This window comes from Xenopus laevis, chromosome 6S (assembly GCF_017654675.1).
Source record: "Xenopus laevis strain J_2021 chromosome 6S, Xenopus_laevis_v10.1, whole genome shotgun sequence".
NCBI classification, from domain to species: domain Eukaryota; kingdom Metazoa; phylum Chordata; class Amphibia; order Anura; family Pipidae; genus Xenopus; species Xenopus laevis.
In genome coordinates, this window is record NC_054382.1 from 71,885,343 (window position 1) to 71,907,751 (window position 22,409).

Consider the following 22,409-nt stretch of genomic DNA (forward strand, 5'->3'; position numbering starts at 1 on the left):
CGCCAGAGATTTCCATAGGAAATCCGGTGACGGAGCTGAGGGGTGAGGGGTCCGAGAAGTGACGTCACGCGAACAGTGCGCTGGCGTCACTTACACTGAACGCATCACGTCAGAGAGTATGGCGCGTGATGTCAGCATGAACGACGTAGGGACGTTTTTGGGTCCGATGCCTAGGACGGCATCTGACCTAAATGCAGCTCTGTTTGAGGACACACCTTAGAGGGAATGTTGGTTCAGTAAATCAATTATGATTATCCACTACCACTGTTGAATTTGCCATGGCATCTTCAGGACAATCTACTGGATATCATGAACAGTGTATGATAAGAGTACAACAGCAACCTATGTGAAAAACCTGCATGCAATTGCGCGTATTGTATGATACTTAATAACGTGACGTAATTTGCCAGATTCCCTAGAAAGCAGCCTGAATATTAGTGTTTTCCAAGTTTTCTCTTCAGGGACTACAAGCTGTGAAGGTTTCTAGACTATCATATTTAATAAGTAAATGATAAACAAGTGGGCAATGTGGGGAACACTGTGGGGATAATGATACAAATTCATGTGAGTTAGGATACCTTGACTGTCTGAACTACTGGAGAATCCCTTGGGGATTGCATTGTTCAATCACAAATTGTAACAAATTAGGAGAAAAGATGTTCTTATTTCATGGCAACATTAAGCATTTCTCAAATACATTATGGGGTCTAATAACTAGAATGCTTGGCAATAGAGATTTTTTGGATATAAAGTATGCATTTAATGTGAAACACCATCTCTACAATAAATTGCAACAATTTCCATCAACATGGCATATGCTGGCTTACATCTAGTTCGTTAATTTTTGTATTAATACATTATAATTGAGACGGGCAGTTCTGAGCCTTATGGATAACAGCTCCCGATACCTGTATATTCTACAGGCATAAATACATTGGTGCACTGTAGAATTCTCAAACAAAACCTGCAATCTCAAGTATTTACACACGTTATAATGCAGGTTACAACTTGACATGACAATTCAATGCAGGACAATTTAAATAATTCGATTCTGATAGATAAATAAAGACATAAAATGAAGTGAGGTATGGATACCAATACTCAATAATGATAATTGATCTAGAAACAGATGGGCTGGGGTGTCCGGTGTTGTGTACACAATGCTAATAGATCTTTCAGACCAATTCTGGTCAGGTAATTTGGCCAGAACTCTATTTCCAAATATATTACTAATTTATAATAATGCTATAAATGTCTCATAGCTTGTTCCTTGTAAAGGCTGAACTACAATGGCGTTTTACTTCCATCAACAAATTCCTACAAGTTGGATACAGTTTTACCGTACATCACAAGTTATTATAAACTCTATAAATGATAATTAACATATTATACAACAAGTTAAAACAGGAAAGACTGAATGAAAACAAGCATACACAGTATTTCTCATTACGTTACAGCAGGTTAACAGATATTTATTTGCCTCCTATAAAATTACACGCAATCACAAGTAAAAGACAAGATTTTGTGTCATGTAGTTCAGCTCAAAGGAAATACATCTTGCAGGAACAAAACGGTGTTATGGTCTGAAACTGTTAAAAGGTATGTTTCTTATATAGTATTGGTGACAGTACAAAAAGTGATTTCTTCGGATATCTGAGGGAGGGGGGTGACCGTTGGGATCACAGTAACTCCCTTCATAAAAAGTCAGTAATAAAATACCATGTGTGAAATAATTTTTGTTTAAATATTTACAATAATCATTTTGGTTCTATGATGCCAATGACGTGCAAACTAGTGTCCTCCATAATGTTTGGGACAAAGACACATTTTCTTTGATTTACCCCTCTGCTCCTCAATGTACAATTTTAAATCAAACAATTCAGACATGATTAAAAGTGCTCATTCCAGACAAAGTTATTTGCATACATTTCAGTTTCACCATGTAAAAATGATAACACTTTTTATACATAGCGCCTCCTCATTTAAGGGCAGCATGATGTTTGGGACAAAGTAATGGTAGGTATATTAAAGCAGTCACGTTTAGTACTTTGTTGCATATCCCTTGCATGCAATGGCTACTTGAAGTCTGGATTTATAGACATCACCAGGTATCCAGTATCTGCTGTGGTCATACTTGCTAAACCTCTACTGCAGCTACCTTCAATTCCTTCTTGTTCCAGTGGATTATCCCTTCAAGTTTCCTCTTGAGCACATGGAAGGCTTGTTCAACTGGATTTAAATCAGCTTTTCTCCTGTGTTGCCTTAGAAGGATGAAGCTTGGAGGCTGAAGTTTGGAGGCATTTACTGGAACTTGAGCAGGTAAGATGTTTCTATACTCCTCAGAATTCATTGTGCAACTGCCATCAGCAGTTACATTATCAATGAAGATAAGTGTGCCAGTTTCTGTGGCAGCCATACATTTCAAAGCCATAACACCCCCAGCACCATGTTGAACAGACGAGTTGGTATGTTTTGGATCTTGGGCAGTTCCTTTTTGTCTCCAGTTTCCTCGTGCCATTACTCGGATACAGGTTAATATTGGTCTTGTCTGTCCTTTTTCGAGAATTATGCAGCTCTTTAAATACTTTTTCACAAACTGTAATTTGGTCATCAGGTTTCTCTAGGTAGTGGTTTGCATCTCGCAGTGTAGCCTCTGTTTATAAAGTCTTCTGTGGATTGTAATCTCTAAGACACACCTGCCTCCTGAAGTGTATATCTGATCTGATTTTTTTTACCATAATGGGGATTCTTCTGTAATTAGAAGGAGGCTTTGCTTGGAAAACTAGTAACTTTGAGAATACAGAGTTTACCAGTGCATCCTTTCTTGTATTAATATTCCAGACTGATAATTCATGCTATTCCAGTTGATTTTTGTAGGTAAGGTTTGAGCAATGTCTTTAATTGTTTTGTTTTTCAGCCTCATAATAGCTCCTTTGACTTTCATTGGCACAGCTTTTCTCCTCATGTTAAGAAATGGTAGCCTCATGCTTAGGTATCTAAACCCTACATTAATGAAGCAATGCAACCACCTGAGTAATCACAAACACTTTTTATGCCAATTGTACCAAACATTATGATGCCCTGAAATGAAGGAGTCTATGTATAAAAAGTATTGTAATTTCTACATGGTGAAACTGATATGTATGCAAATATCTTTGTCTGGAATGAGCACTTTTAATCATGTCTGAATTGCTTGATTTAAAATTTTTACACTAAGAAGCAGAGGGATAAATCAAAGTAAATGTGTTTTTGTCGCAAACATTATAGAGGGCATTGTATATTACACACACGGCATATATATAGTATGCAGCATGTTTGTGGTAGAGAGGGGATTTGGAGTTAAGATCTTACTACACGTTAATCGGTTTTCCCACTTATTATGTATTAAAGTAAATACCAGCAGACAGCAAACCTGATGTGTTTTTAAGATTTTATTTCAAGCTCACTCTGACAGAGCTGCATGGTGGAGATCAATAAACTAAAGATCTGTTCTCCTTCTAATGAAATATATTCAATATATTGTCTTACCTAGAAATATCCATGTATGATAGATAACAAGGATTGGGATACACATCCAGATGTACAAGTTCTAAGGAAAAAAATAAAATCAGTATATGTCATTTATTTTAATACTTTGTGCAAACATAGACATACATTTTACTTTTTATTTAACAGGGTTCCTGATTTTGGCCTGAAAACGCTAAAATGTGCATTTGAAAGAATAAGTTTCAGTTTCCCATTGCTATTGTAGTATGCAGTGAAAGCAAATCACATTCAGACCACTTATTGCATACATGAGACACTGGTTTTTGCTTGGGTGGGTGGGAATAAGCTTGATTAAACTGTAGTCTAGATCCCTGCAAACAGGGGCTAGGTTTCTCTATCTGCATGTTCTTGGCACAGATTTCTTCTATATTCAGAATTTAAGGGAAATTGGTGATGGTATATGATGTTCCACGGGTTAAATTGCTCTAGTGGACAGATGGCAAAATGCCCAGAATTACCTACACATTATAATTACTTTATCCCTGCTGGTGAACTTGTTTTATCACTTAAAATGCAGCCGTGAGCATTTTAGAGGAATAAAGTAAGTGCATTGGTATGGATAGAGCAATTACAGTTCGGAAGAAAGGAATTCTGGGTGTTTTTTCTCTCCCACAACCACTTATTTTACACTGGAGACAATATGCCCCATATGCCATTGCCCTAAAGGCTTGTGGCAAGCAGGATGTTTATCGCAGCTGGTGAAAAGCAGACATATCCTATGCTGGAATATTTCAGCCAGACTGAGGAATAGAAACTGGTCATTAATCAGACAGAAAATGTACCTTTTAACATTTTCAGGAAAAAATCTGCCTGTCACTGCTGGATTGAAAGTAATGAACAGTTCCTTGAAGACACAGATGAAAATGCCCTGTCTGCCAAGTCTATTGAGCTTATCTGCAGTTTTTAGAGACTTGTGCTTCCCAATTATATTTATCATTGTACATAAATGGCTTATCTCTTAAAATGAAATACTTAAAGGACAAGGAAAGGCAGATTCAATAGGGGTGGCAAGAAAATCCGACAGGACAATTGATATGATTTTTTCCTTGGGCCAGACCACTTTTAGGAAAACAAAAAAAAAACACTAGCCTAAGAAAACAGTGCTGTGCCACTATTTTACTTATATTTGTCCTTAGTACTGAATTTCATTTGTAAATGTGCAGTTAAGTAAAATGTGAAAATGTTGCTCTACTTTGCATGCCCATGGCTTCAACATGTCAGGTTGCCGGTGTTACCTTGTTATTATTTTCTTGACCTTTAAACAAGGACAAAATAAGTACTGTACAAATAACATACTGTATTCAACATATCAATGGTTTCATTCAGAATATCCTCACCATTTGAAGATGCATAAAGGGCTTTTAGGAAGAAGCCATTTATCTTGAGAGACCTCAGTCTGTTCCTTTCACAGTGCAGGACTTCTAAGTTGCTGAGGGCAGTCACATCAAGATCAGTCATCTTGTTATCTCGGAGGTCCAACTGAGTGATGTGAGGCAAAAAATCAGGCTCATCTATTATCAAGCCTCTGATTTCATTTAGCCTAGACCAAAAGAACAGATCACCTGTTTGTTAGCTATTAGTATGTTATAAAATGTATCTTTCTTGGTTGCAATTTGTTGTGCTCTGAGATTTCCAATCAAAAAGCGCTTTATATTTTTTATGTTAAAATTTCATTGCTTAGCTTTCTACGCACGACCACTGCTGTTGCTTTTCCAGTTTGTCATTTAAACCACTGACTGGCTGCTACAGTAAGTGGGACCCTAGAATCAGTATAACTGCCCGACATTTCATACTACAGACCTGCAAAACAGAATAAATATATTCATATGCCAAAAAAAAAGAAAAAAAGAAAAAAAAGAAAACAAAGACCAGTTTTCCATACAATACCACTGTTGATAATCATACTAAAAAGCCAGTTTTTAACAATGATTTGCTTTATGTTTTTGAAGGGGCAACATAAAATACACAAAAAGGGATTTACTGTTTTTTAGAGAAAGTTTAAAAATTAAATGAATGTCTATCTAGCCCACTTTAAAAGCACACACCCAAAAACTTGATCTATATCATCAGAGACTACTTTTACACTTGCTGGCCAATAAGAATTAACAACTGCAGAACATTATAACTTAGGAGTCATCTAAAGAATGCAGAAGCCGTCAGAAAGAACTTATGCAGGCATTACATACAATGAATATGTGTAAATCCCCAATAGCCGGTTGTGCTAGTGGATTGCCTATAAAGGGACATTTTTTAAATGCCCGGAATTCCAGAAAAGTCTTAAACAAAAAAAGTCAATTGTCATGTACCTTACAGATCTCAACTGGAGACTACTCAACTGGGATATCCCTCAAGTCATATACTATTTATAAGTAGATACACGAGACCGCCAAGTATGAACTCTGTTCAATAGGCATACCATAAACAACATCTGCTCTTCAGCTCTGGCAAGTTTGGTCATTGCAAATATTCTTCTATCACAAACATCCACTGAAACGCTTTACGTTTTGTCTCCGGCTGTTCTTCACTTGAGTGCCTAGTGTGCCCAGGGGCCTTATCATGCAATATTTTGATTTAATGCCTCTTTAAAGAAAAGCACTCGGGTACGGAGTTACTTGTTAACGTAATATTAATAGGTAATAGGTTACCTATAAAACCTATACATTACTTTGAAGATTTTCATTTATCCAGGTCATGGTATATCTACTATAAGTAATTCTAAAACAAGACTTGCTGTGTAATCATTGAAGACAAGCAGATGAGTAGTAAAACGGCAATGATTACACAGCAAGTACAGTTGTTTTAGAATTACTTATACTATACATCAACAATTTACTCCATTAGCAAATCCTTTTTAAGTTACATAAAAGCAACAAGTTATATAAAAGGGAGAAGAAAAAGACACAATCACTGGGGGGGGGGAGCAAAAGTTAGGCACACGGTGTGATCCGTGTGATGTTAAAGTTAGACTTTTAACTCTCCTGAGCATGCACACCCTTGAAAAGTAGCTTTTGGCTGCCCCCAGTGATTGTTTACATTTTTTGTGGGATTAAAGGAGTAGAAAAGTTAATATCTCATCAGTAATTTTTTCATCATGATTTGCACCTGTTATCTAAAGTTGTCAGAAAAATAAAAGAAAGCTGGTAACAGTGTTCATTTACAGTTTTATCAAATACAAGAAACATTTTTAAGCCAGATGTGTGCCTAAAACAATCACTGCTGCCTTTTATTACCTTGAATGGGAAACGTGACATTGTTTGCGCTGGAAATTTTCAACCAGAAAAGTAGCTCCCAAGACCATTTTCCCAAGTTTTCAGTATGAAGCCTGCTACGCATACACCCATTTAGGTGCCATGAAAAAATTATTTTTGTTATTCTTGTAATTTTATTTTCTAGTTTTTTAGTCATGAGAAATTTAATTTTGCAAATGGGTAAGAGTAAAGTGAACTAAAATCCATCTTCCTTCAATTTCTTGCTATGCTTGCAGTGGGATAACTGCACTGGCTAAAGGCAAAAGTCAAATACAAAGAAGTTTACCTTAAATCAACATGCTTAATCTGTGACATCTTCCTCAGAGTCTGGAGCTCTAAGATATCCAAAGCATTCCCTGGCATACACAATCTATCCATGGAATCCATCTTTTCCACCACCTCAGGAATGTCTGTAAATTCATTAAACGAGAGGCCCAAATAGTTTAGCTGGTGCATATTTCCCATTTCAGCTGGGAGAGACTGCAGGTAGTTGCCATCCAAAAGGAATGTCTGCAAACTAAAATGTCAACCAAAGAAATTAAAATAATGTTCATTCAAGCCACAAATATAACTTTATTAATTTTTGATTAAATGAGAACTAAACCGTAAAAATGAAGATCGCTAAAAATGCCATATTTTATATACTGAACGTATTGCACCAGTCTGAAGTTTCAGCATCTCTATAGTAGTCATGACCCAGGACTTCAAACTTGTCGCCATCTTGGAAAGTGTCTGCGACACTCACATGCTCAGTGGGCTCTGAGCAGCTGTTGGGAAGCTAAGCTTAGGGGTCGTCGCAAATTATCAAGCAGAAAATGAGGTTGGCCTGTAATATAAGGTGATGCTAGAAGGCAGCTTATTAAATTTTGATGCTACTTACACTGGTTTCTGAGTTGCCATGTAGTAATTATCTGTATGAATTACTAATCAGCTTTATACTGTGACATTTATATTCTATGTGTACTGTATATTGTGTGTCGGTCCCTAAGCTCAGTAAGTGACAGCAGCACAGGGGCATATGTGTATAAAGCAAAGAAAAAAAAATAGACTGGCTCATACATGGAAAATAACCAGGGACAGAACCTCATTTGAGCACTGAAAAACTTTGAAGTTATATCCGGACATTGAAGCATTTGTCCGACTTCTACAGTGCTGCTGGTAAATGGCATAAAACATAAAGGCAATGGCACACAAGGAGATTTGAACAGTAAATCTGTTTTGCCCACAGTCAATAAAATCTCCAGAAATGCCATGTTTAGTTCTAGAAATAAAAAAAAAAAAGTTTGTGATTAAACAAAGGCAAAACATTAAAAGCACAAGCTTCTAATTCTATACATTGCACTCGCAGATCAAGATAAAGGTAAACAAACCCTTTCAAAAATAAAACGATCTAGCATGGTCATTTTCTTTTATTTGGCAGACTAAGTACACTTAGTGCACTGAATACATACTTGTTCATGTCTCCAACTTGTGGCGGAATGGCCCGCAGAGCATTGCAGGAAAGATTGAGTTCTGTCAGAGTGGGGATACTGCAAACAGCCAGTGGAAAATTACCCAAATTATTATTGGAAAGATTGAGGCTCTTCAACTTTGTAAACCTAGAAAGTAAACAGAAAGAATACAAACCAAAATAAAGATTTTGTGTCCTGACAATTGATAAAGCAATATGATGAAGAATAAGTAAACTGAGCAATGTGCATTTCGGTGAAACTAAATACATGCATAATGTACTCTTGTATATTCCAACAGCAACCTTAAACTAATAAATAGACAATATATTGTCATAAATTATACAGGAATGGGACCTGTTATCCAGAATGCTTGGGACCTGGGGTTTTACAGATAATGGATATTTCAGTAATTGGGATAATCATGTCTTAAGTCCACTAAGAAATCATTTAAAACATGAAATAAACCCAAGGCTGGTTTTGCTTCCAATAATGATTAATTATATCTTAGTTTAGAGCAAGTACATGCTACTGTTTTATTATTAGAGAGAAAAGGGAAATCATTTTTACAAATTTGGCTAAAATGGAGTCTACAGTCAAATGTGTGTTATTCCTTTACAGAAAGTGGAGAATTATTTTATACAAACTCAAAAATTCACTGTATAAACTGAAAAATGTTTCAAGATTTTGCTTTCCTTTGAATCACTGAATATTTAGTTGTATAACCAGTGTTTGTGAGAACTGCTGCACGTCTGTGTTGCATGGAGTCAACCAACTTCTGGCACCTGTTACATTCCACAGTTCTTCTACATTTCTTTGTTTTTCTTCCTCAGAAACACCATTTTTGATTTGACCCCACAAGTTTTCTATTGGATTAAGGTCTGGGGATTGGACTAGCAAACTCCTCCCTCAATCTTGTTGGTCATTTACTGGTATGTTTGGGGTCACTGTCTTGTTGAAATTTCAAGGGCATTTCCTCTTCAGCATAAGGCAACATGACCTCTTCAATTACTTTGATGTATTAAAACTGATCCATGATCCTTGACATGCAATAAATAAGCTCAACACCATAGTATGAGAAACATCCCCATATCATAATGTTTGCGCCACCATGCTTCACAATGTACTGTGGCTTGAATTCAGTGTTTGGGGGTCATCTAAAAAAAAACGTCTGTGGCCCCTAGACACAAAAGAACAATCTTGCTTTCATAAGTTCACAAAATGCTGCTCCGTTTCTCTTTAGGCCAGTGTGTTCTTTGGCAAATTGTAACCTCTTCAGCAGGTCTTTTATCAACAATGGGACTTTGCAGGGGCTTCTTGCTGATAAGTTGGCTTCACATAGGCATCTTCTAATTGTAACAGTACTCACAGGTAACTTTAGTTAGAATAAAGGAGAGTGTGGATACATACAAAATACATCTGATACAAGAAGAAAAGAGGAAATTGCTCACATTTACATTAAACTGTAAAATCTGTGGTGACTGGCAAGCACTGTAGATTTTGTTTTTATTCAATGAAGCATTTTATAAAAATGTTATCAAGTGCATAAAGACAATAATTATTTGGTTGAGTTGCAGCTTTAACATTTTTTTTCAAACTAACAAGTTACAGGTCATAACATTTGTCAAAACTCCAAACCAATCCAAGAGGAAGTGGATGAAAGGCAGGGTACAAATGTCTGCTTAATGTGCATGTGTAGCCTGATCTTTTGCCGTTGCCTGACAACAGTAGGGAAAGGAAGGGATAAGAACTAGGTTGAACAACTGTGTCTGGAAGTCACATAAATAGATTGAATACACAAATGAATGGATGAGCAACAGGGAATGAAAAGGATCTTTGTCACACTTTTAGAATGATAGAAAGAAGCAGCCATTAGGAGAACAAGAAGTCTGTTTATGTAATATGTATCCCTGAACCTCATGATTTGCACTAGAATGTTGTACAATTCACACAACTTTGCGGTGTCCTATAAAGTACAATTTACTAATAGACAAAATGAATGGCATCATAAAAAGTGAATATTTAATCACTTAATTAAAAGCTGGTTTGCTGCAGAAATCAAGAAAGGACTGAAGCTTCACTTTGCCTCTATAATGTACAGATGAGATTATTTAAGTTGTTTGTCCATGAAACTTTTTGTGACGGACTGACTGATTGACTGACTGTATCTTATAAGCACTTATGTGGTATACTCTTTTGGCAAAGGATTTGAATGTGTAGCATTGTCTATTTTAATAGACACTTTAAGAATAACATATTAATAAAGTTACCCAGAAAATTGGAGATGACAGTCAAAAGAAAATGTAGACCTCAATTCATAGCCACTTTAATGGCTCCTTTACAATGTATAAAAACACAAGTAAATCAAGTATGGATTAAAAATCCGGGTCTAGGCAACCCAAAAGCAGCAGGTCTGCAGTACACAGGAAAAACATATAAAGGAATTAAAAGCAGTTTAAAACTACCTGAGGAACAGAAAAGGATATCTGTAGACAGTAGTCCCTTGAGATTCCTCCCATTTTGTTCTATAAAAATTGTTTGTTAATATATTTAAATATTGTAGGACACCTTTTGTAATATTATTAAGATGCTACCATGCGCTTATGCCAGCACATGATAACTGGCACAGCTTTATTCACATTAATTCAAAGAGGACATTTAAATTGATAATGATTTGATCCAGAGAAAGAATGGTCCCCAAAACATGGCATTTAAAATGGAAGTTACATGGGGAGAGCCAAATCAGTTTCCCCATTTCTGGATATTGCTAGGATATAGGCATTCTATAGTAGAAATAAACAGTACAGTGTACACAGGAGTTAGACTATCTTCTACATCTAACATGTTTTGAACATAATGCTATTACTTTTGGATTTTTAGGCCATTGGTTAACACGCTAAATTACCTCTGAAGGTCATCAAGGGTGCCTTCTGCTGCTGAACCTGGACAGAGCCTGAGAATATTTTGTTTCAGGTTGAGATGTGTGAGATCTTGGCTGTAGAATAGGTTCTCTGGGAGATATTCCAAGCTGCAGCAGGAGAGATCCACAGAACTGGTCCGCTGAGAAGCAATCTAACAATACAATTAAATAACTCAGTTAGGGTTGGTTTATTTACTTCAGTTTCAAACACATTAAAGATTTAGAAATCTTCAAGAGCAATTGAGCTGGCCATGCACATAAAGATGCCCTTGTTGCTTCTGGTTAGTATAAGGATTTAAAGACCTAAATTGAAACCTTGCCAACAAGGTAGACCAATAGCTAAATTGGCCAGCCATACTGCACTTAGTATAGTCAGGCTAAAGCTAGGTAACAAAAACTTGATCAGATTCAAGGATGGTGTTGAACGTTTTGGCATCCCCCAGTGAATTGAGATTTTTGTTTGTTTACCCAGCATAACATTCACACCCTTCAATCACCCACAAGAGCATCAGATTACAGTAACCTCCAAATTACAAATACATTGTGAAATAGTTTTGAATGGCAGTCAAGACACTGTCACTGTGCAGCTGTACATACAATGTGGATTTTGGAAAACAGTTTTTTGTTTTGCATTTTCTGCCCAAAAGCCACCCAAGTGTACATAGTGACAGATCTTGTTTATTCCTGTCACTGTCTCCACAGAAGAGAACGCCTTGTCTGCCATTAGTGGTGTGCTCTTTGTATTTTGTGAAAGGAGCCTTTTCTAGTTCAAACTCTACAAAACAAATTAAAGCTTAATTAGTCGACAAAATGAGGCGTTATGATTGCCACTTGGTTAGAGACCTGAAAAATGGAAATGCTAAGCATAAAAGGAACCAGATTATAATGAAACTGGTGCATTGGTTCTGTAACCCAGTAGTCCAGCCTAAGCACAGTCAATCCAGGTCTGTCCATTCACAGTAATAAAAGAAAATTAGGTTTGGGTACACAGTATTTGGAAACAGTTCTGATTTGCTACATTTTGCAGCAGCAACACCAGCCCTATTGATCATGTTCAATGACAAAGTCCAAATCAATTACTCCTTGTCAAAGATGTGACAATATTTTTTTTTTTTTTAAATTATTAAAAAAAAAAAGAAAAAAGTTACCAGTTAACTATAAGCATTAATTAATAGCTGGCGCATGTGCAGTAGCAGTGGAAGCTGCGTAATCTCTGTAAAATCTATGCTGAACCCAGGGATATAGGGAAGTACTAGTGATACACAGGTCGCAAAAATAGCAAATATCTCTGCCCTCCCCCCCTTAACCTGGCAGGGACAGACTTAGGGTTGCCACCTGGCCGGTATTTTACTGGCCTGGCCGGTAGAAAATATGGCTGATCCCAATGTTTTCAAATAGGGAAAAAAGATAAATATATAGGAAGGCTGGTATTTTTTTTAAGAAAAGGTGGCAACCCTTATTTAGGGGTAGATAAAACAGGCAGCATCCTAGGGCGTTCAAACACAGAGGGTGAACTCAGCAATGTCTCTCCTTGCTTACGCCTCCAGCTCCTAAATTTATATTTTAATTAACTGAACAGTGCACCTCACATACTGCAAGGGGGGTGTTGATGGCAATAGGGTTGGTGAGAGCAGGTCCATGTGGGTTAGGGAGGTTAGTGCTTGCCTTGGCTGCACTTAGGCCTGGCTCTGATTTAGTGCAAATAATGGAAGAATTAAGCACTATGCAGCCCCCAACAGGAGGTGCTTACCTTTAAGGTAACTTTCATGAATTGTACTATTCTTTTATGCTGGTCTTCATTTTTTTTTAGTCTTAGTTTTATTTGACTTTTGCCTTTTTAGTTTAAAATTCTCTCTGATTGGGCGCATTGACCCTGGAAGCCAAAAAAAATGATTGCTCTGTGAGAATAATAATCTGATTATTGCTTTTTATTCGTTTACTCTACTCCCTCTTCTAGTCATATTTCAGGCCGTCATTCAAACTAGACCCTAGCAAGAGGCAGTATACTTTTTCTTTTTAACAAGAGCAGAACAAATAGAACACATGATGAAAAATAAATGGTAAATTTACAAATATGTGTATTTTCTTTCAGATAAATCTGGTCGCAGTATTTAATGCCATTTTTTTATGGTGTAACCCATTCAAGTCAATGGGCAGCAAGTTAATTCAAATGGTAAACACACTTACGTCTTGTTATCTGTAATAGAAAGCTAGAAGCCAGAAAGATTTAAATAGGCAAAATGTAGACGTATGCTGGCCATAGATGCAAAGATCCGATCGTAGGAATCATCGTACGATCGGACTTTCCCATCTCCCGACCCGCCACTAACCATTCAGATCAAAGTCTTACCAGTCAGATTAGTTAAAGAACAGATCAGCAATGTTCTGCCCCTGACAGCAATCGTACGATATCTATGTCCAACCAAAGCTAGTCTCCCACTGAAAATCGTACGATCGGCAATACACGCAGAGATATTATCGGCAGCCGACAGAAATTTTCTAACCTGTTCGATCGACCAAACGACCGATCTCCGCCGGACGAAAAATGTCAGGTCTCTCCACACACGGTTCGAAAATCATACGAATCCTCGATTCGTACGATCAGATCTTTGCGTCTATTGCCAGCTTAAAAGGTATATCATCTTTGTGCTATAAAGTGGCAATATTGTAAATTAACATAAACCATTTTGTACCAGATCAGCCTTATCACATATTGCAAAAATTTGCATAATTTTCAGTATCTTTAGCCAGCAACACCTCCCAAGACAAACTGTGTTACAGTGGGCTGAAAAATAGTTATACCTATAATTTTGCTTAGTACTGATTTATAACAATTATCACATTACAAGGGTAAACCGTTTTATACTGGGAATTTTGTCAAGAATGTAAGCCTCTTGTAATTTCTCAAATACATGCAAGCTTAAAAGGCAACTGGAAGTTATAGGAGACCACACAGAATTCATCTCTGCAGTTCATGAACCTAGCATTGCTTTAGGGCAAGAACTACTCACATGTAAACTTGCTGCACCGCTATAAGGGTAAGGCCACACGAGGAGATTTTGTCGCCTGTCGACTAATCGCCTCGTCTTTTGCGCGACTATCTCCCCGAACTGCCTCAGCGTTTTCCCCCATAGGCTAGAATGAAAAGTCGCCTGCGCTAATGGACACGCGGCGATGCGATTTCTATAGTCGCCTGAAGTTGCCTCTCTCGTCATATCACGCCTAGACTACTGTAACTCTCTTTTAATTTGCCTTCCCCTCCAGAGACTGTCACCTCTCCAGTCCATAATGAACACTGCCACGAGGCTCATAAACCTCAGCAACTGCTCCTCCTCTGCCATGCCACTCTGCCAATCCCTACACTGGCTGCCGCTACCTTTCAGAACAAAATTCAAATTAATATCCCTGACATTCAAAGAACTTCAGAACTCTGCCCCACCCTACATCTCTGATCTCTGTATACTCATCCAACCGCTTGCTACGCTCCTCTACTGACCTGCTACTCAACTCTTCTCTCATTACCTCCTCACACGCTCGCATTCAAGACTTTGCAAGTGCTGCACCCCTCATCTGGAATTCTCTCCCACAGTCTGTCCGACTTTCTCCCAACCTTTCTGCCTCCAAAAGATCTTTTAAAAAGCACTTCTTTAGAGAAGCCTAACCTCACTCTGCTTAACTTCCAAATGCAATACCACATACAGTACCACATCTCTCACCCACTCAATTCTGATTATGCTCACTCCCACACCTTGTGTCTTATTCCCTTCCCTTTAGATTGTAAGCTCCTTTGCACAGGGCCTTCCTCACCTTTTGTACCGGATTGGTTGTGATTTATGTAACTCCATATGTTCTATATATGTAATTAATGTGATTTAGTTGTATAAACACATTTACTTTACAGCCATGCGAAATATGCTGGCACTATATAAATAAATGTTAATAATAAAATAAAATGGCAACAAAGACCTAATACCTTAAGTCCTGAGGCATATAAAGCTATATGATATGTAAGGTACTGCCTCAAGGCCAAATACAGTTAATTGCTTAATAAGAGCCAACACATATAAGATTTCATCGATACAGGAAAATAATAATGGGCTATTTTGCAATTATGGCGCCTATATAATCAGGAATACATGAATTGAGGACAAAGAAGATCATGTTGCTGTATATTTAAACACCTAAGCGGGGACTACCATATTGTTTAACATTAGCCGAGGGATTGTCTATAGTAAAAATCAAAAGTACCTTTAAGGAAGCAAGCAATATGGCGACTTTCACTTGCACACATAAGTAAAGATACAGATCAGTAAATGGAAAAAAAGTTGTTGGTTTTTTCATTTGATGCTTTTGACACCAACTTTACATATGGGAACTTGGTGCTCTTGAGGAGAAAGGTGGAGGTCAACGCACCAGAATAGTCTCACCTCTTCCCATAGTAAAGGGTATGAACACTGTGCTCATGGCAGACATGTCCTAGAAACAATAACGAGAGACTTTCTGTGTAATGTCTACCACTTGCATCTTCCATGCACAGAATTTAAACCATGTTTTAAAGGGGACCCGTCACCCAAAAAAACTTTCAAATTTTATTTTATCATGTTATCATGTTAGTCAACAAAATGAACTTTAATTACACTATATAAATTATTTAAATCGCGTTTCCATCAATCTGGGAACTGTTATTAAGACAAGCCTTGCATCATCTCAGAATCTTGTTTGTGCACCAGAATGGGGGACCCGATGTCCATCCCCATGCACTGGCTACACAATCAAATGGTTTAGAGAACTGGGGGAATGTGTGGAGAGCAGTGACATCTAGGAAGTGCTGAATGGAAAGTGAAAGTAATTGCTTGCCCCGCCTCTATGCCTAAGGCATAGAGGAGGGGCAGGCAATATTTGATTGACAGCTATTGACACTGGAGTGGGGATAACTTTTATTGTATGTATTATAGTCTTCTTGCAAATGTCAAAGCCCTTCCTAGCATCATCATCATTTGCAAGTTTGCATTTGCAAGACCATCCACAACTCATCTAGTCAACAAACCTTACCTTAGAAGCCTGTCGAAGCCATCTCAAGTAATCTGTGAATGTGTCGAAACTTATATAGTATGTTTGACTCTGTGGGCCAGATGAGCTGAACGCCAGGCAGTGCTGGTGCTTCTTTACTTCTTCTACCTAAAAAATAACAAGGTAAAATTTTAATACATTACAAAATAACTTACAAAAAAAGAATGTAATAAAAATTCTGCATAAAAAAAAATTGCATATATGACAGAGCAGGCTTTAATATTAGAAATACGTCACATGGTGCATAATGACACTTTTTCCCCCCATTACAATTAAATTCTCCAAAGTACCGATTATCAAAAATATATAAGATACTACCATACAGCAAGAGGTGATTACAAATCATAAAATGAATACAGCGACTAATTTACATGGGCTGAAACATCAACATGCATACAGTTGATTTAATTATATACTTATATGGTATGAAAGAATGCAGGAAAGACCTGTGATGTTCACATTCATATTTCTGAAGGTTTGCCTGTGCACTCAAGAAAGCATAGGAAGTCAATTGCTTTAAATCAATTAAAAAAAACTGATTTGATGTGAAGATTGAAAGTGTAGAATATTTTATTAATCTGTTTAAAATTTTAAACCAGCACACAGGCAATTGACCCGTAGAGACCTGCTCTTCCTCCCTCTCTAACATCACTGAAATGGACAGATGCAAGTGGATAAAAGACCGATAGCCGATGGGCAGAAGAGGAATACATGTGCTGACGTTTAGGGGGGCATTTACTAAAACTCAACTTTAAAAAAAAAAAAAAAAAAAAAAAAAATTCAATCAAACACAAATCCCCTTAATTTACCGATAAAACTTCATGAAAAAATTGAGCATCAGTTCAAATCATGTGACTTTTTTTCTGTCGCCCCAAATCTCAAATGTATTGGATTATTGAACAAAACAAGTGCAAACAATAAAGAATCCTGAAGGTAAAAAATACGTTCCAATTGTTAAAAAGGGACCATCTTCCATTGATTCTACATGATTTTGACAGGTTTTAGCTGGAGTATTTTCAGATTCTAATTTATATCTCGGAAAAATTTTTTTTCCTATAAAGTCTTAGTTTTCCCCTTTAAAAACTCAGGCAGAAAAATTTGAGGTTTAATAGATTGTCACCACCACTTGCAAAAAAATAAATTAATTAATTTACAGAATTCAGTAGGATTGTGCAGTGAATTTTGCAGAAGTGCACAGTCCTATCAGCATTAGTAAGAACTAGTACAGGTATGGGATATGTTATCCGGAAACACGTTATCCAGAAAGCTTCGACTTACGGAATGGCAGTTTCCTATAGACTCCATTTTATCCAAATTTTTACAAAGGATTTCCTTTTTCTCTGTAATAATAAAACAGTACCATGTACTTGATCTAAACTCAGATATAAGATATCCTTATTGGAAGCAAAACCAGCCTATTTGTGTTTAATGTTGAAATTATTATATAGACTTAAGGTATAAAGATCCAAATTACAGAAAGATCCATTATCCGGAAAACCCCAGGTCCCGAGCATTCTGGATAACAGGTCCCATACTGTACTTAAGAGTAGGTGGGGGTGGAGTGCATTTATTTTAATTTTCCCCTCTTCCAGACCAATATTCACCTGCCTGGTGTTTTCTTTTTGTGGGTAAAACACTATATTAAATATGTCAAGGAACGTCCATAGTTTAAATGGCAAATCCAAGATAAGAAAAAAATAACTAGTAGAGAGAATACATACTTTACCACCGATTAAAGGTAGAATGTGCATCTTTCCGGTCTGGCTTTCCTTCACTGATGATACTATTAGACAAGTTCCACAAAGAATGACTTGCCGTTGTGTCCATCTGTTTACAGGAAGCTGCATTTTCCCTTTACGAACATTATATATTCCCGACAGTTGAGTCCGTTCAGAGAAACCGCTGCAGTTTGGCTTTCCTACAAAATGAATGCAAAATCTAAATAAATATAAACTCTTTCTATGGCCCAAATTTCCTGATATTAGGCAAAAAAAATGTTTTTTTTTCCATAATCATAACCAACTATCAGTGACATGGAATTTAAACTTGGGAAATCAGTGAATGGAAAAAAAAAAGACAAACTGACAATATTATATAGTTACATCAAAATCCGTCAATTTTAAGTACCAAATGCAACAAGGTGATGCCTGTAGTTTCATCACCTGCTAAGAGCACACTTCAGCTGTCATCTCAGGCATGCCAGCTAGAGACACAAGATGTTTATCACCCTGCTGTTATGGCAGGAGTGCCCAAAAGGTAGGCCCTTCTATTTTATTCTTTTCATTCAGATATTTATTCTGTTAAATAAACAGTAACACCAAAAAAATTAAAGTGTTTTAAAATAATAAAAATATCATGTAACATTGCCCTGCACTGGTAAAACTGATGTGTTTGCTTCAAGAACACTACTATAGTTTAAAAAAACAAGCTGCTTGTGTAGCAATGGCATTATATCTGTATTACTTCAAAACCAGTGTCGGACTGGACCGGCAGGAAACCGGGAAAAACCCCGGTGGGCCCCGGCCTTCATGGGCCCCCGCCGGCCCAGCCCCCCTCCCCCAATGTTCTGGCCCCCCTCCGCCGATGTCTGGGCCCCCAAATAAAAATTAATCTATTTGCCGGTATCGCATGCGCATCGGTGTTTGCGCATGCGCACCGGCGTTTGCGCGCACACCAGCGTGCGCCGAGATGTTCTCGCATGCGCGCTGACGTGCGACCAGACGTTCGCGCATGCGCGCTGCCAGACGTTCGCGCATGCGCGCGGGGGGGCCGGAGTATAGTTACCCGGTGGGCCCCCCCATGTCCAGTCCGACCCTGTTCAAAACACTTGCATTTTTTGATGTTACTGTTCCTTTAAGGTTACATAAGAAACTGTTTTTTTAAATATATTAATATAAATGCTCTTATTAATCAATATATTTCAGTAATATTTTCCATGAAACAGATTACGAATGTAGATCATAATGGGATAACATCACTAAAAGTTAGTAAAATAGTAAAGTATGGGGACTCCTGTGCTAGGGCAATGACACACAGGGATATTTGTGTCAGCTACTAATTGCCAGAAAGTATAATATTAAATAAATATTGAGAATTGCCTCTGCTAAAACATTTAAATCTTGTAATTGCTCAAACATGCATGCAAAAGCATTCTGAGCAATTATTTGATTTGAGTGTTTTAGAAGAGATAATGCTCTTTAGCTATGGATGAGTATTTTTTGCCTTTTATGTGGCCACGACAAAACACTGATCAATAAAGGGCACCGAGTGTCATTGCCCTTAGGAAGCTGCAAGCAACTACTGGCTGCCTTCTCAAAGGGCAGAGATACTACTGTGGTGCAGTGGGAGCACATGTCCTGATGGTCTGTCAACAACATAGGGGCCCAATGAGGGCTGAAAATAAAATTATTAGACTGTGCCATACACTTGTAAAGTACAATGGTCATCTAAACAAACAACAAAAACATCACACTTTGCCAGATATGTAAATTAATTTGAACTTTTTCCGCAGAGCTAACAGTCTACCGTTATTAACTGTGTGCCAGAAAATCATATGTCATAAGCCAATGCCTCACAGATAAGCAAAGAGACTGAGGGTTTTTTTTCTGAGTTGCCATAGTTCCCTCTGAGAGGTCAGTAGAGATTTAACAAGCTTTTCCACCTGACAGAAACTTTATTTGGAAGAAAAATGAACTGCCTAATAAAAAACTTCTGCCCCTTGTAGCTACCTGGCAATGAAGGTTTTGCTTTCCCAAGGCAAACACAGTTACAGCTAGCAGTATGGGTGTCCAACACCAGTGAAAAATACAATTAAAATATCCACCAGCTAGTACGGTTGCCACCTGGCCGGTATTTTACCTGCCTGGCTGGTGAAAATGATGGTTGATCCCCATGTTATTAATAGGGTGGCAACCCTACCAGCTAGTAATGAATAGAAACCAGATATTTGCTTTAAAATATGAACACAATGCACTACAAGCACATCTAGTATTTTCCTTTTCACTTATTTCTAAAAATAATTGATGGCACACAGAGGCATTTTTTACAATATTTTCTGCCACATGGCAACAGCAGACAAAAGGCTCTTCATTTTTAAGGCTAATTTTGGGACCTTTCAATTTGTATCTATGGTTCAGATGGTTTTATAAATACTGTATATCAAAAGTGCCACTTTTACATTTTTATCTATTTTCTATCTTAACGGACATTCTATGACACATTAATTCCCAAAACTTCTCAATTGTCCAAACGTTTAAAATTGTCTCTCAGTTGAGTCTATGTAGAGAATCAAAACATTATTCCCCACCCCCAAATTTCCCAGACCTCAGTCCAGCCACTTGTTCAGTAACAATTTGGATACTGGGATCACAGCACAAAGAGCATTGTCTATGCCTACCAAAGTTACTCAAGCATCCTCTAACAAGCATTCTGAATTTCAATACTAGTTGTCCAAATGGATTAGTCATGTTAGCAAGAGAGTCCAGGCTTCTGCAAAAGATGGCTTCTTTTTTAAATGCTTCATTAGTTTCAGATCAAACACACAAGCTATTTCAGAATGAAAGCAAGAATGAAAAGCTGGGAACTCGTCTGAAGCAGCCATCATAGCCCTAGGAAGTAGCCATGAGCTAGTACAAACAAAAGCAAATTAAATATGTAATATAGTGCCTGGTTAGCTTGCTTGACTTGGTTCAGGGAGCTTTCAAATACAACACCATTAAAATGCACCTGCAATGAACTACTAGGGGCCTAGATAATGATCCACACAAATCAAGGTAAAGAATTACCAAGACACTGGCACAGAAAATGGCATATTACAGAAGCCTTAACTTAAAGTTCTGATAGCAAATCCATAATGGAAAAGGACAGAGAAGTCCTTGTAGAAAATAAACTTGGCTGTAGCAAGCAATGTCAGTCAGCAGCTTCAAGGGCAAATAAGGTCTTGAAATGTATTAAAAGGGGCAGTGATTCACAGGAGGAGGGGGTAATTCTTACACTGTATTGAGCACTGGTAAGGCCCCATCTGGAATATGCTGTACAGTTTTGGTCTCCAGTGCTCAAACAGGACATTATTGAATTAGAGAGGGTACAGAGAAAGGCAACTAAGCTGATAAAAGCTATAGTAGATCTCTGAGAGAAAGCTATGAGGAAAGACTGGACAAGTTGAGGTTGTTCACTCTGAAGACGCGCTTAAGGGGTGATATGGTACCTATGTATAAATATAGAAAGGGATCATATAATAATTTCTCTAATGCTTTATTTACCAGTAGGTCTTTCCAGCTGACAGGTGGGCACCCATTCTAATTTGAAGAAAGGGGGTTCCGGCTAAATATTCAGAAGGGTTTTTTTTAGTGAGAGCTGTGTAGATGTAGAATTCTCTACCTGAATAAATTGTACAGGCTGATACATTAGATAGCTTTAAGAAGGGGTTAGATGGCTTTTTAGCAAGTGAGGGAATACAGGGTTATGGAAGATAGCTTATAGTACAAGTTGATCCAGGGACTGGTCTGATTGCCATCTTGGAATCAGGAAGGAATGTTATTCCCCCTCTGACTGGGTTTTTTGTCTTCCTCTGGATAATCGTGCAGTTAGGCAGGTTATTTATAGACTTAAAGGACCAGTAACAAAAAAATTTGTACATGACGAAAAAAACCACCAAGACACATTTAACTTTAAATTTGCAGTCTTTATTAAGAAATAACCTAGCTATACTCCGCTTGCGCTTCTCTTCAGAAAAGGCGACGATCCATCGTGCGGCGCTTGATTTCTCCTCCCTGGCGATCTCCTGTACAAGGCAGGGAGGAGAAATCGAGTGCTGCACGATGGATTGCCGTCCTGTCACCTTTTCCAAAGAGGAGCTCAAGCGGAGTATCGGTAAGTTAATTCTTAATAAAGACTTTGCGAATTTAAAGTTAAAATGTGTCTTGGTGGTTTTTTTTTTCCGTAGTACAAACAAATTTTTTTTTATGTTACTGGTCCTTTAAAAAGTTGACCTTGATGGACTTGTGTCTTTTTTGCAACAAAAAACACAACTGTAACAAACCCCAAACATATGTGCCAATTCCAGTTTCCAAAGTAGCCTATGGGTAAAGGCCACAGCTGGATATTCGGGGAGATTTAGTTGCCCGGCGACTAATCGCCTCTTCTTTGGGGCGACTAATCACCCTAAACAGCTTCCCT

General features: G+C 37.7%; 1 protein-coding gene across 2 annotated transcripts in view; it reads right to left on the reverse strand.

Moving 5' to 3' along the window:
• phlpp1.S (PH domain and leucine rich repeat protein phosphatase 1 S homeolog) overlaps positions 1-22,409 on the reverse strand; it is a 66,041-nt gene that overhangs the window by 20,600 nt on the left and 23,032 nt on the right. For both annotated transcript variants that reach the window (XM_018269468.2, XM_018269467.2), the window contains exons 2-8: positions 17,954-18,150; positions 16,215-16,340; positions 11,148-11,314; positions 8,246-8,392; positions 7,081-7,311; positions 4,884-5,086; positions 3,529-3,589 (exon numbers count right to left, since the gene is read on the reverse strand). In XM_018269468.2, coding sequence (XP_018124957.1) covers positions 3,529-3,589; positions 4,884-5,086; positions 7,081-7,311; positions 8,246-8,392; positions 11,148-11,314; positions 16,215-16,340; positions 17,954-18,150 — 1,132 coding nt within the window. The remainder of the gene's footprint in view (positions 1-3,528; positions 3,590-4,883; positions 5,087-7,080; positions 7,312-8,245; positions 8,393-11,147; positions 11,315-16,214; positions 16,341-17,953; positions 18,151-22,409) is intronic.